Source organism: Carcharodon carcharias, chromosome 21 (assembly GCF_017639515.1).
Source record: "Carcharodon carcharias isolate sCarCar2 chromosome 21, sCarCar2.pri, whole genome shotgun sequence".
In the NCBI taxonomy this organism is placed as follows: domain Eukaryota; kingdom Metazoa; phylum Chordata; class Chondrichthyes; order Lamniformes; family Lamnidae; genus Carcharodon; species Carcharodon carcharias.
Genome location: NC_054487.1, coordinates 50376464 through 50395083, shown reverse-complemented (window position 1 = coordinate 50395083; position 18620 = coordinate 50376464). Strand labels below are relative to the sequence as shown.

The 18620-nt window shown below is 40.8% G+C and overlaps 1 protein-coding gene across 4 annotated transcripts in view; it reads left to right on the top strand.

Annotated features, from left to right (window-relative positions):
- Nucleotides 1-18620, top strand: part of ergic2 (ERGIC and golgi 2) — an 80316-nt gene that overhangs the window by 27437 nt on the left and 34259 nt on the right. For 3 of the 4 annotated variants that reach the window (XM_041216134.1, XM_041216135.1, XM_041216137.1), the window contains exons 7-10: nt 1346-1447; nt 5642-5737; nt 11522-11577; nt 13152-13250. In XM_041216134.1, coding sequence (XP_041072068.1) covers nt 1346-1447; nt 5642-5737; nt 11522-11577; nt 13152-13250 — 353 coding nt within the window. The remainder of the gene's footprint in view (nt 1-1345; nt 1448-5641; nt 5738-11521; nt 11578-13151; nt 13251-18620) is intronic. The other variant, XM_041216136.1, reaches the window with a different exon arrangement.

Sequence of the window (18620 nt, the reverse complement as noted above, 5' to 3'; positions counted from 1 at the left end):
GTCCACTATCGACAAGGCACAAGTAGGAGTGTGATGGAATACTCCCCACTTGCCTGGATGAGTGCAGCTCCCACAACACTCGAAGCATGACACCATCCAGGACAAAGCAGCCCGCTTGATTGGCACATCTACAAACATTCACTTCATTCACCACCATTGCACAAAAGCAGCAGCATGTACCATCTACAAGATGCATTCACTGCAATTCATCAAGACTCCTTTGACAGCACCTTCCAAACCCACGACCACTACCATCTAGAAGGACAAGAGCAGCAGATAGATGAAAACACCACCACCTAGATGTTCCCCTCTAAGCCATTCACCATCCTAACCTGAAAATATATCGCATTCCTTCACTGTTGCTGGGTCAAAATCCTAGAACTCCCTTTCTAACAGCACTGTGTGTGCACCCACACCACATGGACAGCAGCAGTTCAAGAATGCAGCTCACCACCACCTTCTCAAAGGCAGCTAGGGAGCGAAGCCCACATCCCGTGAATGAGTAAAATTTTTGCAACATACCGTAGACCTGGTTTTGGAATAGATAACGCAGTTTTTGAGTGGTGTAGCTGGAATTTCCAGTATAAATTCAGACATCAAGTATCTAATTTTTAAAATGAATCTTCAATTTTTTTCCCCCATTTATTCCTGTGCTCATGATGTGGAGCTGTTTGTCATTAAGCCGTTCATGAAAATTTCATTTGCGGCAAAGTAAACATTAGAACATGCACAATGATCCCTTCCATTACTCCCTCCACCCTGCAACATTTGCCTTGAATCTTGATGTGAAGTTAGACACAGCTGCCAGCTTTTATCATGTCACAATTAAATGGAATATAATTCTCATTTAAAGCTTGCCAGTATTTTTTGTTCCCTTCTGTTACAATTTCTTTTAGAAATAAAGCAAAAATCTGCGGATGCTGGAAATCCAAAACAAAAACATGCTGCCAGACCTGCTGAACCTTTTAGAAATGTTCTGTCAATAGCTATTTATAACTGACTGATTAAGAGAATGTGCAAAACAACATCCATTGCCTTGTTATTTTCATCTTCTCCTTCAGTGGAAGCATTTTAAGGACACCTTGTTGGTCAGATTGACACTTCACCAAATGGGAAGTGTCACAATCCAAAATAGTTGTTTACTGATGCCAGTTATGCCAGCAAACTTTATTCTGGGGTGTTCTTGGTCATCAGAATCTAATTTCATTAGATCAATTGCTGAACTGTGAAAACTGTTGGTAGATGAGCTTGGTAGGTTCTACATTGATGTCTTGATCAAAATGATCGATAACTTTTAGGTGCAAAAATTATTTCTGATTTGCTTTTCCCCCCAATATTTCTTTAGAACACTTCAGAAGATTCGCAGAAAAGTGCAAGAGGAACATTCTCTTCAAGATCTTTTATTCAAAAGTGCTTTTAAAGGCTCTCCTACTGTATTGCCACCCAGGTATCTAATCTAACAAAATCAGAAATAGTTCTGTAGTGGACCCTACAGGATATGCCCACACTTCTTTATTTCATTGGTGGATGGTTTTTAGAATCACCTGTTAATTGAATCCCAAGCCAGGTGGGAAGTATGAAATTAGATGTGAATCCTCTTCTCGATAGTTGATTTATCTACAAAATGTGGCATTACATACATCTGCCCCATACCTACTAACAGTGCTCCACAAGTCCTCTTTTGCATAAAGCAAATATCAAATTGGCAGCCTCTTAAAGGAGTGCAAGTCTTTTATACTCTTGAGTAAACTAAAAACAAATGCACAATTCTGTTGTACTCTTTTGAGTATGCCAATAAAAGCGCATAAACTTTTAACAAATTAACCAATAAACTAAGATGCTAACAGACCCTTAAAGGGGCACACAAGTCTTTTATATTCTTTTATAAAACAGTGAAGGGTGTTGCTTAAGAAAGCAATTAGGAGAGCAACGAGGGGATATGAGAAAGCTCTGGCTGGTGAAAGTAGGGAAAATCCCAAGATATTCTATAAGTATATCAATGGGAAGAGGATAACCAGGGAAAGAATAGGGCCCATTAGGGACCAAGGGGGAAATCTATGGGTGGAGCCAGAGGACATTGGTAGAGTGAAGAACGAATACTTCACATCCGTCTTCACCCAAGAGAATGAGGATGAAGGTATCGAACTTGGGGAGAGAGACTGCGAGGTTCTTGAGCAAATTGATATGGGGAGTGACAAGGTATTGGAGGTGTTGGCAGACTTAAAAGTGGACAAATCTCCAGGTCCGGATGATTTGTGTCCCAGACTGCTGAGGGAGGCAAGGGAGGAGATCACAGGGGCTCTGAACCAAATTTTTAATTCCTCTCTGGCAATGGGAGAGGTGCCAGAGGACTGGAGAACAGCTAATGTGGTTCCGCTATTTAAGAAGGGTTGTAGAGATAAGCCACGGAACTACAGACCAGTGAGTCTCATGTCAGTGGTAGGGAAACTATTGGAGAAAATTCTGAAAGAGAGAATCTGTCTCCACTTGTAGAGGCAAGGTTTGATCAAGGATAGTCAGCATGGCTTTATCAGAGGGAGGTCATGCCTAACAAATTTGATTGAATTTTTTGAGGAGGTGACCAGGTGTGTAGATGAGGGTAGTGCAGTTGATGTAGTTTATATGGATTTCAGCAAAGCCTTTGACAAGGTCCCACATGGGAGACTTATAAAGAAGGCAAATACATTTGGGATACGGGGTAATTTGATAAGATGGATTCAAAATTGTTGTAGGAGACAGAGAGTGACGACAGAAGGCTGCTTTAGTGACGTAAGTGTCCAGTGGCGTACCACAGGGATCTGTGCTGGGTCCCCTATTATTCGTCATTTATATAAATGACGTAAATGACTATGTGGGGGGTAGGATTAGTAAGTTTGCGGATGACACAAAGATTGGCCGGGTGGTTAACTGAGGTTGAGTGTCTTGAGCTACAGGAAGAAATAGACGGGATGGTCAAATGGGCAGATAATTGGCAGATGTAATTTAACCCTGAAAAGTGTGAGGTGATACACATTGGAAGGAAAAATTTGACAAGGAAGTATTCAATGAACGGCATGACACTAGGAAGTTCTGCGGAACAAAGGGACCTTGGCGTGTGTGTCCATAGATCTCTGAAGGTGGAAGGGCATGTTAGTGGGGTGGTGAAAAAGGCATATGCAACACTTTATCAATTGAGGCATAGATTATAAAAGTAGGGAGATCATGTTGGAGTTGTATAGAACCTTGGTGAGGCCACAGCTGGAGCACTGTGTGCAGTTCTGGTCACCACATTATAGAAGGTTTGTGATTGCATTGGAAGGGGTGCAGAGGAGATTCACCAGGATGTTGCCTGGGATGAAACATTTAAGTTATGAAGAGAGGTTGGATAGACTTGGGTTGTTGGAGCAGAGAAGACTGAGGGGCGAGGTGACATAAGTTCAAGGTGAGGGGCAGGAGGTTTGGGGGGGATGAGAGGAAAAGCTTTTTTACCCAGAGGGTGGTGACAGTCTGGAATGCACTGCCTGGGAGGGTGGTGGAGGCAGGTTGCCTCACATCCTTTTAAAAAGTACCTGGATGAGCACTTGGCATATCATAACATTCAAGGTTTGGGCCAAGCGCTGGTAAATGGGATTAGATAGGTAGGTCAGGTGTTTCTCACGTGTCGGTGCAGACTCGATGGGCCGAAGGGCCTTTTCTGCCCTGTGATTCTGTGAAATATAAACTAATAAATCAAAGGCACTGTAACAAAAAAAATAAAACATTCAAAGGAAACTTAAATTTCTGGGGTTGATGATGTCCTCCAGCCTGTGTGGTGCAGTGCCCCCTGGTGGCGGAAGGCCTTTAGTGCAGTGGCAGATGCCGCATTCTCCATCTTCAGGGAGCAAGTCTTTTACACTTTTTTTAAAAAACCAATAAAATAAATTAACTAGTTGAGATTAGTTGAAAGGGCACCATAACAAAAAGACAACATTTTGAAGGAAACTTAAATTAAATTAAAATGTAATTTGTGGGGCTGATGATGTACTCTCGCCCCTGTGTACCCATTGGTGGCGGAAGGCCTTTAGCACACTGGCAAACACTGCGTGCTCCCTCTCCAGGGAATAAGCCTTTTATTTGATTTCTTTTGAAACAGGCACACTGGGCAGTACAGGGATTGATCCTGCGACCTTGGCATCATTAACACCACGCTCTGTCTGAGCGAAACAGCCGGAACAAATCTTTTATACTCTTTTAAATAAGCAATAAACCAATAAAATAACAATTAACAGGACTGTCACTTCTCTTAACAGTCTTTTATACATTTTTATATGCATATTGTTGTCTGAAGCTATGGATAGTAATGGTAGAAGCTCCAAAGTCCTTTCCATCACATAGCTGACCAGTAATCTCTCCCACTCTACCATTGGCATGTTGTTGGAAGGATTTACTCGCTATCAAGCCCTGGGGTGGGACTCAAACCCAAGTTTCTGGCTCAGAGACACAGATGCTACCTACTGCACCACAAGGCCTATGTGCTCAAAGTGCTTAATCAGTGCCCTTCACCTGTGTATCCTTACTGTTGATAATACAATTAACATTAACGTCACCTACTAAACGAGGCCATTGAGACAGTAAGCAACTCTGTTGACATGTAACTAAGCCAGCAAGCTTGGCCTAAATAGCCAAGTGGTTATGGTACTGGGTTTGTAACCCCAAGATCAAAAGTTCAAATCTCACAATGGCAAAGTATGAAACAATGCTGGTGCTGTAAAAATGTGTAACTAAGCCAGCTCTTCAGTGCTTTGTTCATAGTGAGAAAAGAAATGCAGTACTAAATTATCAGGATGTTATGGAATCTGTAGCTACCAGAAGCCAATAGTTCAAGTATGTCTCATTGAAGACAGATGCCCATCCTGTCCCCATGGCACTTGGATGGAGAAGATTAATGGTTGTAGGGCTGTTGATACTTGCATAGCTGATACACAACTAATTTACGGAACCAGATGCTAATCTAGTTCATAATTTGACCTTTTTAAGTAAATGTATGTGACACAAAAATTCTGTTGTTAAAAGTAAACAATTAAGTTGCTTTATGTCTGGGTTGTGAGAGTGGCCCTTCAACAAGTTGCTGCTTGAGTGTGGCAATTGACTAAATGTTTGTTAGTACCTCTGAATTATCCCTGATGATAAAAAATGACTTGGATAGTTACTTTTTTTTTCTGGACTTTTAAATAAACTTCCTAGAAGTGGATTAAAGTTATATGGGTATGTCCAGAAACTCCCATGAAGCTCCTAATGTGTATTCTGTTTCCATTGGGTTATGCTTGTTTGGTTGGCCAGCAATCTAAATGAATATAACTGACAAGTAGATCAAAATTAATCTTGGATGTTTAACATATATAGAGGCAATAAATAGCAGATTTAATGGTAATTGAGATTTTGGTTACAAAAAGTTTATATTTAGCATTGATTTAACGTGATTACAGATTGACATGCATGACCTGTCATATCCTGGTACAACATTGAAACGCTTTCAGTTCCCACAGCCAACTGCTCTGTGAGATTGCTGATTAGTGTAACATCATAGTTAGATTTTGTGCTCTGGCTTTATGCCCAACTAAGTGGGTTGTGATTGCTACAAATTTAGTGACCACAATGAAAATAACTTACTTATTTTTCTCAGGGAAGACAGATTATCCCACCCACATGATGCCTGCAGGATACATGGACACTTATATGTCAACAAAGTAGCAGGAAATTTTCACATAACTGTGGGCAAGTATGTGTATTCATCTTGTTATTAACACTTTTAATGAAACAAGTGGCTGAGCTTTGACTGGTGTCAGCCATGGCCTCATTGTTAACACATTCACATAAAAACATAAAGAAATAGTAGATCATACAACTCTCAAATCTGCCCTGCCATTCGATAGGATCAACATTGATCTTTGACCTCAACTCCACTTTCCTGCCCATTCCCTATATCCCATCATTCCCTCAACCTCAAACAAGTTCAACAATGGCGCATCCACGACCCTCTGGGGTAGAGAATTCCATATATTTACAACCCCTTGTGTTTTTTTTTATTCTTTCATTCTTTTCGCTGGGAAGGCCAGCATTTGTTGCCCATCCCTAATTGCCCTTGAACCGAGTGGTTTGCTAAGCCATTTCAGGGGGCAGTTAAGAGTCAACCACATTGCTGTTTGTCTGGTGTCACATGTAGGCCAGACCTACAAGTAGATTTTCTTGCGTAAAGGCCATAGATGAACCAGATGGGTTTTTACAACAATCAGTGATAGCCTCAGTAATGCTGACCATGAAACCATCTTTATATTCCAGATTTATTAATTGAATTTAATTAACCAGCCAAGGTGGGATTTGAACCCATGTGCCCTGAGTATTAGCTAGCTCTTTGGATTACTAGTCCAGTGACATTATCACCATACCATCTCCTCTTGAAGAAGTGAAGATGTTGCTCCTCATCTCAGTCCTAAATGATCAATCCATTATCCTGAGACTGTGTCCCATGTTCCAGATTTCCCAGCCAGGGGAAACAACCTCAGTTTCTACCCTGTCAAGCCCCTCCAGAATCTTGTTTGAGATTAATTAATTGAGATCAGCTCTCATTCTCCTAAACTCAAGTATAGGCCCAATTTACTCAGCCTCACATCATAAGCCTACCTTCCCATCCCAGGAACCAATCTAGTGAACCTTTGTTTTACTGCCTCCATTGCAAGTCTATTTTTTCTTAAATATGGAGATCAAATCTGCACTCAATACATCAGGTGCAGGTCTCACAAAAGCCTTTTACAATTGTAGCAAGGCCTTATTATTCTTGTATTCCTATCCCCGTTCAGTAAAGGCCAGCATGCAATTTGCCTTCCTAATTGCGTACTGTATTTGCATGCTAACTTTGTTTCTTGTACACCCAAGTCTCTTTGAACATCGGCATTTACAAGTTTCACACCTTTTAAATATTATTCTGCTTTTCTGTTCTTATGATCAAAGTGAATGACCTCACACTTGCCCCGCATTATACTCAATCTGCCACCTTGTTGCCCATTCGCTTAGCTTATCTATGTCAGTTTGCAGCCTCTGTGTGTCTTCCTCACGACCTACATTCCCTCTTAGCCTTGTAATGTCAGCAAACTTAGATACATTACATCACCTGTGAGTGAGAAGGTTGTTGGTTTAAGGCCCACTCCAGGACTTCAAAACTACAATCTAGGCTGACACTCCAGTGCAATACCAAGAGTGTGCTGCACTGTCAGAGGTGGCATCTTTGGATGAGTTGTTAAACCAAGGCTCTGTCTATCACCCCTCGGCTGGATTTCAGAGAAGAGCGGGGAAGTTTTCGCTGGTGTCCTGGACAATATTTGCCTCTGAATCACCACAAAAATGTATTATCTGATCCTTCTCATGTTGCTGTTTGTGAGAGTTTGCTGTGCGCAAATTAGTTCCATGGTTGCTACATTACAACAGTGGCTACACTTCAGAAAGTACCTAATTGGCAGTAAATTGCTTTGGGTTGGCCTTGTAGCCATAAAAGGAGCTGTATGAATGCAAGTCTGTCTTTCTTTGACCAGTGATTTCCTTTGGTAATTCTTCTACCTTATTGAATTTTGCGGTGTTGGACCACAGACATCTCAGAAGTTGGTTGGGTGTTGCTTTGACATCTTGCTGGCAGAGCACAATTTATTGAAGATGCAGCTTGAAAAGAAGGTGTGTTAGTTAGTTTGATTAGTATTTAAAAGTCCTATCTATATAGATCTTGCAGCTAAAGCATTTGCTTAATGAGTATCTGCAGATTTAATAATGTTCCTTTGGATTTTTTACATTCTCCCCAAACTTTAAAAAAAAATCATTTTATAGTCTCAAATCAGAATGTTCTGTGGCTTTAAAGGATGGCCAGATGATCTGTCCCTAGTGTGTGCTTTTTTTTTGAGCTGCCACCAGAAAATTTTGAAAAGCGGTTTCACAAAACTTGTTGATTGCAGTATCGTAAGCATAGAGCAACTTTCTGATGAGGACTTGGTGCAACTTTGCGTTTGATCTTGGGTGAGCTAGGCTGAATTGCTCTCCATCAGTTCTGGTATGTAAGTAGAAACCCTCAATAGATGACCTGAAGACACATAACAGCAGCAAAGAGAAGAATATACAAAAGAGTATCAGTACCGTGTAACAAGCTTATTTGACCCCACTGTGGATCTCAAAGGGTTGTGATGCTGCCCTGTCATAGTTGACCTTAGCCACCATGTTGTCATGGAAAAAGGAGATCACATTGAGCAGCTTCAGTGGGCAGCCAATTTTCTCCAGATGTTTAAATAGACTGCCTGTGCCCACATGGTTTATGCCTTGGTGCGATCGGTGAAGACTATGTACAGTGGTCTCCTTTGTTCACGCCATTTCTCTTGCAGCTGTCAGACTGAGATGATTATGTTAATTGTAGATATTCCAGTTCTAAAACCACACTAGATTTCGGGGTAGATGAGTTCAGCAGGGTCTGCAGTCTGTCAAGAGCAACACGGGTGAGTACTTTTCCCATGATGCTCAGCAGGGTGATGTCTCGTTAGTTGTTGCAATTGATGTGGTTACCTTGTTCTTGTACAGGGTCACAATCTTTGCATCACATATCCTGGGGCACTGCCCCCTCACTCCAGCAGAGACCAAGAAGGTTGTGCAGATGCTGCAGGAGTATAGGCTTCCCGTGCTTGACGAATTCAGGGGATATAGCATTAGCACCTGCAGCATTGTCCATGGCACACGAGTCAATAGCTTTGCTAAGCTCCTCCACTGTGGGCCCAGTGTCCAACTCTGCCATGTTAGGCAGGCTTTTTATGGTATCAGGAGCTTCCTCAGTGACAGTGTTCTCCCTGAAGTACAAGTCAAGGTAATATTTCACCTACTGCTCCAAATGTATATTGTGGTTGGTGGTGACCACCTCTGCCATTGTTTTCTGTCGAGCTGTTTTCTTTGCTAAACGACCTATTGCCTTTTTGATCCCTTCATTCATGCCCCTAACATTCCCTTTGTCAAAAAATATCTGTATATTCTGGCAAAGTTGAAACCAGTAGCCATTGGTATGCCACCCAGCAGTCTGTTGGACTTTATCATTCTGCCCCAACCCTTTAATTGGTAACTGCAACTTAGATGCAAATTTACTTTTTCAACTCTGTTAAGTGGGAGACAAACTGAACAAGGCCCTAAACCCCAGTATTACTGGCACACACTGGATTGAGTGGGTGTAAAGAGGAAGCTTCCTTTGGTGACTCTGTTGTTTGGTTATTTTTTATTCACTGGCTATTGCTCCTGACCAGATGAATGTAGAAAATCTGTAGTCTTTTTGATGATGCTGCTTATAGACCTCAATGTTACTCCTGTTAGCCCAGTCCTAGTGTATTTCTCTCTGCAGTGAATTGGCCTGTCTGAAGCATTACATTGTACCCTGACCTGATCCCACCTGTAATCATTGTGCTGATTTAGCTTTGCGTTGCCTGTTCAAAGCGCTGAATAAACTGAACAATCAGTTTGGCCACACAAAGTGGGAGTTGGGCAAAGATTATTAATCAAGGGGGCAGTGGGTTTATACGACAGATGAAACAAGGGTTTCTATTGGTTATTTTGGAAGACCCCTAGGGAGTTGAAAACTGCTTATTTCTCTTGCTAAACTGTTTCCTGTGTGAATACTATCCCTATCTATATCTCTTTTTTACTATTGGGCGGTTGTGGTTGATTTTGAGTTCTCAGTTCTTCCACCTTGTCATTTCTCGATTTTTATTTATTTGTTTTTTTGTTTTCCCATACATTATCTCTATCTCTGTTCAGATATAGCCTAGCCTTGCAGAATAGCTTAACACAAAAGCAAAAGGCTGAAGATGCTGGAAACCTGAAATAAAAACAGAAAGTGCTGGAAATACTCAGGAGGTCTGGCAGTGAAGCAGAGTTAATGTTTCTGGTCTGTGGCCTTTCATCTGCAGAACAGTAACAGACCTGAAATGTTACTTGCAGAATAGCTCCCATCTTTACCAGAACTGGTACTTGTGCCCAAGAAGGTGACACCACACCTTTAACCATACAATGATATCCCTAATCTTCCTGTTCTTTTCACTTATAGTGAATGACTGGAAAAGTAAAATTGAGATTACCACCTATAGAGTCTTGCTCCCAAATTTGTTTCTTTATGTAAAATGAATTTAGGAGATAATTTCAGACCCTTTTTTCTTCATCTTCTTCCTCCCCTTTTCTTCTTCTTCCTCTTCTTCCTCCCCCTCCTTGGGATTGAGGGTGACTTACTTCCACTCAGTTCACTGAGTACTGAGATGGCTGATAAGCCCTATGCGCAGACTCTACCAAATGCGGGGTAGATGGTACTTGAAGGGTTTGGTAGATGAGTTGTTTGGAGGTTTTTGCAATCTCTCCGGAGCCTCGACTTTGCCTCTGTTCCTGACGAAGTCTCTGTATTCGGTGCCTTCCTGAATGAACCTTCTCCATTTTGTCCGGTCTCAAGCCTGGGACTCCCATGAGTCAGTCAGGATGTTTGACCTCTTCAGGGATGCTTTGAATGTATCCCTAAAGCGTTTCCACTGTCCCCTTGGGTGTATCCTGCCAAGCTGCGTTCAAGAAGAATTTTTGTTTCAGGAGTCTGGTGTCAAGCAGATGGGTGACCTGTCCTGCCCAGCTGAACTGGACTCGAGTGAGTAGTATCTTGTTGCTGGCCATATTAGTTTGGGAGAGGACACTGCTGTTAAACTGCCTTTCTTGCCACCAGATTTGGAGGATCTTATGAAGGCACCATTGGTGGTATTTTCCCAGTGTTTTGGAGTGCCTGTTGTTGGCTATCCAAGTCTCTGAAGCATATAGGAGTGTGGTGATCACTGCTGCCCAGTAAACTATGACCTTAGTCTCAGACTTGAAATCCTGGTCCTTAAATATTTTTTACTTCAGTTGGCTAAAGGCTGGGCTGGCACATTGGAGGCAATGACTGCTTTTGTCAAGAAGAGACCCCCAAGATATGGAAGATGGTTCACTCTTTGCAGGATCTTGCCAACCTTAATCAATGGGTGAGGCAATGAAACTACCACCACTGTTGTTCTGGATTGCAAAAGATTGTCAGCTGCTCTCACTATTGCTTCCCCTATCACCTACAGCATTTCTAGCCGCTATTACTAACCAAATCCACTCAATACATTCCCCATCCCCATGTACCCCCCCCCCCAAAAAAAAAATCCCTCAACCAACCCCCCATTCAAAGTGCGGGTTCTTCCTCTCTTCGTCCTACTACCCTCCCATGCCCCAATCTGTGATCAGGTGTCTCCTCCACAACCTGCGTCCCTTGCCCTGATTATCTAAGTAAACTTACGAGTGTGCATGGGAAATGAATAGCAAATCCTTTTGCAGATTGCCTTGGCTACCAGTTCTATCAATAATTGTATTAATATTTTGATGGACTTTCACATAGTACAATGGTAAAAGAACTGGATCTTGAGGATCTGTAGATTATAAATGGGTTATGCCTTAAAAATACTTTCATAATTTGTAATAAACATTTTCTCTACACTATCAGGGCAATTCCTCACCCTCGAGGTCATGCACATATGGCAGCTCTCATTAGTCATGATGGTAAGTGCTTGCAGATTCTTATTAATATGTTGCAGGTGGATTCATGTAATTCAGTGAAATTTGACTAAATGCACAATGCTGATTAAAAGACATCATATAATTAGGCTACAAGATACTGGGATGCTTTTTGCTCCTTTCAGCTCTGACTCAATTATTAACACTCACTTCTGAGTTAGAAAGTTGGTTCAAGTATCCCGCCAAAGATTTGAGCATAAAATCTAATCTGACACCCTAGTGAAATACTGAGGATGCTGCACTTTTGGAACCGCTGCCTTTTAAATGAGATTTAACCAAAGTCTTTCCCCGCCTTCTCAGATGGATGTAAAAGATCCCATGGCACTATTTGAAGAGAGCAGGAGAGCTCTGGTCAATATTTATCACTCTACTAACATCATAAAAACAAATTATCTGATCATGATCACACTGCTGTTTGTGGGAGCTTTCTGTGCACATATTAGCTGCTGCATTTTCCACCACAGTGACTACACTTCAAATAATTGTTCATTTGACTGTAAAGTGCTTTGGGACAACATGAGATCATGAAAGGCACTATATAAAAGAAAGTCTGACTTTCCTCTCAAAGACAGAATCAATCTGGGCGCAGTTGCACTGCTGCTGGCTGTCCGTCATAACTAACGAAAGTTAGTTAATATATGATCCTTCATATATGAGCATAAGAATTAAGCATTGCTTGTCTATTCATCACGGGAAGCATCATAGCTAGACTAGTGGAAATCTACACGCACTTTCTAACAGCAACCATTGGATAGCCATCTCATATGGGAACTTGACTGATTGCCCTCTCCCCTTCCCCCAAGCCAAAGGCATTAAGGCCAAATATTCACCCCTACCACTGAGACCAGTAAATTCAACATTATCAAGCCTGGGTGTTTGCTGAACTGTAGGATTGTGTACCGCTTTGCTGCCTTTATAACAAAGGTTTGAATGAAAATAAGAGCTATTCACACTTGTATTGAAGGATGCTTTTAATGTACTATAATGTTATAATTTTGCTGATCTTAATGGCTTAAAGGGAATTATTTAGGTTTTCCTTATTTTACTTTTACAATATTTAAGATCTAAAACTATATGTTCTGTAAGCTGTAATTGTAGGTTAAAATAAATTGGACAATATTACTGAGGTACTGCTTTTAACCACATGGAGGTGCTCTTTAGCCTAAATACTGCTTGTTCTTCACAAACGCTCTGCCTCAGCATATTTTTAGGGTTTAAAATTGCAATTGAACTTGCTACATATCAAAATTAGTTTTTCATGGGTTTAATTTTGGCCAGGATTTAAAAAAGTTTTTGCACTAATATGTTGGGGAAAGGGATAGCAAGGAGAAAAAAATATCAAATGCTCTATTTATTTTGAAGTCCATTAAGATTTTCTCCTCTTAATGCTGTAAATATTTGCTTTCTCCTAGTTCTGTTTTGTTCCTACTTGGGTAGATTTATTTTTGAAGAAGCACTTGTATATAGAAAGCAAGAGCGACAGATTTTTGAAAAGTTGCTTGTTTAATTGTTGTGAAGGACAGCCTGACTGTATAACAAGTTCCTGTATTTGTCTTTAGTGTACAATTTTTCACACCGAATAGATCATTACTCATTTGGAGAACCAATTCCTGGTCTTATCAATCCACTGGATGGAACAGAAAAAATTGCCATAGATCGTGAGTTTCTTTTACTATTTTTGTTTAACAAGCAAATATTGTTTTTATGTTGCGTGTAAGAAGCAAGCGGAGAAATTCTTCCATTCATTTTATTAGTCTGTGTGCTCTTCACTACTCTATCCTGACTCTTGCTCGGCCATTTGTGGTTTCACTGCTCTCTCACTTTGCCATAATTTCAGCTGAGAAATTCAGGTCAGCAATTTAGTTGAGAACTCACAGCTTGAATGTATATCTTGCCTTTCTGTGACATCAGTTGTACTGATTTGATGAGAATATTGCACTTGCATTTTTTTGCATGAAATGGGAAGTTGATAGCAGGAACTAATCAATCCATGAATGTAGCACCAGGGAAGCTATGACAGCCCATTGACCTTAAATAAAGGAGAACAGGATGTGACAAGATGGTTGGGAAATATTCTGTTACTTGTTACGTTTTAATATCTCTATATAGTGTAGAGTAACCTGCATTTTGTTACCTTTCATTTATAAAAATATTTTTATTATTTTGGAAAGAAAGGCTTAAATATTACTTGAATCTGATACTTGCGGAGGAGCACTTTTGTATCATGGTGGTGGAGCATTTTTGCAAAAGTGTATGTTTGAAATTTTATGTGAAAGAACTCTGTAAGTGGAAGCTATGAAAAGTTCACTTACATATAAGGAAACAGCTATTTTTCATATTATCTCGGTTTCCTGAATGTTACCCCACTTGCCATCAACTGTCTATTTTTTTTGTTACGTGTGCCCAAATAAGACATTCAAAACTGATTTGCAGTGTCGAGAATAAAACATCAGGACTATTATGAGAATATCGATTACATTAAAGTGCAAGAAAACTTTGCAGCTCTGATGTTTTCATTGACATGCCAGGTGGATGCAAAATCTGATTATGTGCGAACTTCACAAGGCACTTAACTTTTCTCCATTTATGTTTTTTGGTTTCTCTGGGCATCAAATGGACCAATGTACAAGTTGAGGTACTGCACCATACGAGTGCGGCACTGTGCATTACTAGCTGGAATAACTTGCAAAATAAAATTAATCACTGAATATAACTGAAATACTATATACATTGAAATTAGAGAGCATCAAATCGCCCCGAGCAGCACAGCTTCTGTGTCACACAGGGTACTCGTGAAACCCGGCTCAACTTTTTGCATGCTTTCTTTTCCCAACATGTGTGCCTCTCTCCTCTCTTTTCTCTCTCTCTCTCACACCTACTTTCCCCCTCCCATCTCTCTCTCTTACCTTTCAGACTCTGCCTTTCTCACCTTCCTACCTGCCCCCCATTTCCACCCTCTCTCCAGAGCATGGACGGCTTCCTGATAGTCTGCAGGGGCTGCACATTGAACCAGGGGGGGCGGTTACTCGCTCTTCACCATTTGGTCAGCAGCTTCCCATCCCGAGCCGTCATGGCACCTGAGTAGTGGTGGACTGTCCTGGCCAAGCCTCTGGGTCAAGCATTTTCCCTGCGCTCCTGCTCCGGGATCTCGTGCCTCACTCTCTCCCTGTGGCCTCAGCCTCTGATGATGGCAGCGCGTCTTCAGCATGAACATGCCGGCAGCTGGCTGAGTGTGCCGCACGGGTTTGGGGCCCGGGTGCAAGCAATGTAAAAGCGAAACTGGCAACACAAATCAGAAAAAAAGGTTGTAAAGAACAATCATCGTTATAATGAACAACATTAAGTAGGTGATATAAAGCAAAGACTTACTGTAGGAAAAGCTGGCAGTCTGCAGAAAATTGAGAAGTATAGAGGGGGAGAGGATTTGTCCTAATATCCTGCTAAAAGCCCTTTAGTAGTTGTGTGGATGCCAAGACTGGGATGTTACTGGATTTGTCAAGTCAAATCAATAGATACATGCATCCTCCTCGGAATTCTAATGTGGTATTACCAAATCAACAACCTTCGGTGCATTGTAGATGAGGCATCTTTGTGTAAATAAGGTAACCCGATTCATTGTATTTTTTAAAATAATAAATTCGGCAAAATACCACAATTGCATTGTTTTGTTTGTTAAAACGTCTACAGAAGAAGCCATTGGAAGGAATGGGAAAAGTAAGTAACCTCTGGGAACACTGGATATTATCATAGAACCATAGGAACAGAGTTCAAAATACATGGGGGCAGCAAAGAAATTCACCCTCCGATGCACCCAAAAAGCCCATGATGGGGTTAAGAGAAAAGTCACCCCCAGACTTAGGACAAAGAGTACAAGGACGGCTCGTGCGTGAGGCCCAGCTCCCGGTGCTTGTAGTGACGTCATGGCAGCTGCCATGAGTCCATGCTTAAGTCGCTGCCGTTATGCCTGGAAAGGATCCCCCATCATGCTTTCTAGATAATAGCCCTATTTCTTTAAAACAGCCATCCTTTGATTCAGCGTGATCATTGCAATGGGAGAACAGAAACAAAACCAAAAAGAGACTGGAAGCATACAACCAGTCAATTAGGATATGTGAAGAGAACAAACAAGTAACTTTTCACACTGGGTCTTACTTCGCAACAGAGAATAAGAGACAAGCAAGCATATTAACAGAATCAGAGTGAAAGGGAAGGTGGAGGGAGAAAAAGAAACATTCAGGCAAATATATGGAGAAGTAATATATATAAATGCCGCAATCAGAAGGCACTTAGCAGTGGAATGATGTAACAGACAATCTCAGTTAAATAATGAACAGAAATATTAAGACGTTAAAAAATTTTAAACCCTGGGGATCAAATGCGAGTTGAAATGGATTTGGGAATGAGAATATTGTTAAAGTTATTTAAACCAAATGTTTGCAGGACGCCTGGCAGAGTGATGAGATATTGTTCTTCAAGTTTATAGAGCTTCAGACTTTGTGTTTAATGTAACTTTGCCCATTTTCAAAATAAGCCCAAGTAATTCTCTAAAGCTTTTCTACACAATTTTCCTCTACTATTGCTCCCAATTTCATGTTGTCAACAAATTTCATGTGCTTACATTTGTTTTCATTACAATATCAGTTAGGAACAATGTTTCTAAGGGAACATACTTAACTCTTCTGATGACACTTTTTTGCTTCTGACTGAGAAGGTTCTGTATTAAAATCTCACTCCAGAGACTTGAGAGTACGTAATCTAGGCTGACACTTTAGTGCAATACTGATGAAGTTCAGCATTCTAGAAACTGTTTTTCAGATGAGATGTTGAACCAAAACCTGATCTACTTGCTCAAGTGGACCTTAATGAACCCACGGCAGTTTTCAGGGAAGAGTAAGGAACTTCCCTGGGTGTCCTGGCCAATACTTATCCCTCAATCAAAATGACTTAAAATAGATTAACTATTCATTTGTCTCACAGTCTTTGATATTTGTGCTATCTTATCTGAAAAGGGAAGCTGTAAAAAAAAAAATCAACACTATTACAGAAGGTAATGTCACTGTGAGTGCAACATCGAATAAAGGAGTTGGTGAGGATGAAGAGAGAGCCCTTGAAAGCTAAAAGTAGCTCCCGAAAATCCAAAGGTAGCTTTTGAGAAAATCTCAAAAAGAGCCCTCAAAGAAAGAAATTTAAACATCTGCATAGAAAGATGATTGAAGGCTATTTTATATAGAACTCATGCAGCTCAAATGTTAGTCAAATTTTCTGAATACTGGGGCGCTTTCCTTGCTGATACAATTAACGTTAAGATATCTGAAGTACCCAATTCAAAATTGTAAAAAAAAATGTAAAGAATAAACATTGGCAAATAATATAATTCTTTCCCTCACTTTAAAGCATTAAATCTCTGTTTATATATCTGTCTGCCCAACAGTTTTGTACTACTAATTACTTCCCCACATCACAAATTTGTTGCACTATCGACAGCTTGGTGTTATTTTTAATTGTATGGTATGTACCCTTACCTCTATGCTCGCCTTTCAATCCTTTTGATAGATGTCGCCGCAGCATCTCAAATTCAATCTTCCAGACTTATCTGTGGTCACCCCTCTCTCAAACTATTTTCTACTCTTTTAAACATTGATCTCTGAACTGTTTGTTTTATTTAATCAATTAATTGGAAGCCAAGTCTGCACCTACCAAAAGCAATTTCATTTAACTGTGCTTGGAGAGTCTTGCTTGACTGTTGTAAGCAACTTCTATTTCATTAATTTGTTTGGGCCACAATGCTTGCCTCTAGCTCCTGTTAACTGGCCTTTATATGCCACCCTGTTTAGTCATCTGACTCTCCTGCCTCACCCTCACGTCTTTCTTTTTGCCAGTAACCCAGCACTAATCACTTTTATTAAAATATTATGTTCTGATAGTAATGCTATAAATTCTTTGAGAACCATTAACTTGATGGCCAAGTTTATTCCTGGAAAATTGACTTTGGCATCCAGCTGGAGGGGTGACTGAGTGAGTAGAGATTGGGGCAATTTAGATGGATAGGAAACCAGGGCTTGGCATCAAGCTAGGGGGGAGGAAGATGTGACTGAGAGGAGATGTGGCAGTAGGGAAGTGATGTATGTTGATGAGGGGAAGAACATAGGACAAATTAGAGATGGGAAAGTAACACAGATGATGGCAGGGGCAAATGGCAACTGGGCAGCAAGCTGTGAGGTAGAGTACCACAAAGGGGAAAATGTTGGCATACTATAATGAGAGGGGGAAGGTGGATATAGAAAAGGAAAGTGATAGGGAAGGCAGTGGTTGTAAGTGGGTGGCATGAAAGCAAGAGAGACAGGATGAAGTGGAAAAGCTGCATTTTACCCAGAATCACCCCCAGAAAGACTGTAGGGAGCTCTCCCCAGTGACTTAACCCATCATCCCTCACCTGAAAGGAAAGAAGCAGAAACGAGAAATAGCAATGAGCAACATTGAAACAGATGTCTAGAAGCAGAGAAGTCAAGAGAAACAGGCATGCATATTCAGTAGAAACATGTAAGTGAGAGATTCAATACTCCAGTCTAACAACAAGAAGCAATTTATATAATGCTTTTAACATACAAAATCATTCCAAAAAGCTTCAAAGAGGCAAAATTTAAAAAAAATGGATCCCAAGCCAAAGGGGAAGATAATAGGAAATGTTACCAAAAGCTTGGTAAAGGAAATAGGTGTTCAGGAAAATAGAGTGAGGCGGAAAAGCAAAGTGAGTGTTGGGAGGCTGGTGGTGGTGGGTGTAGGCGATTTAAGGGAGGAAATTCCAGAGCATGATGGTTGAAGGAATGATGGGCTGAAAAAAGGGGGAGTTCACAAGGTGCCAGAAATTATCAACAATACCTCCAATTGTAGATGCAGTTGCTTTGACTGCATGTCTTTGCCCATCATACTATCACATTTATAAACATGTACTTGTTTGGCTCAAATTTAATATTTATTTGACAGCATGCAAATCATAACTGGACAATAGCAAGTGGGAATGATACCAC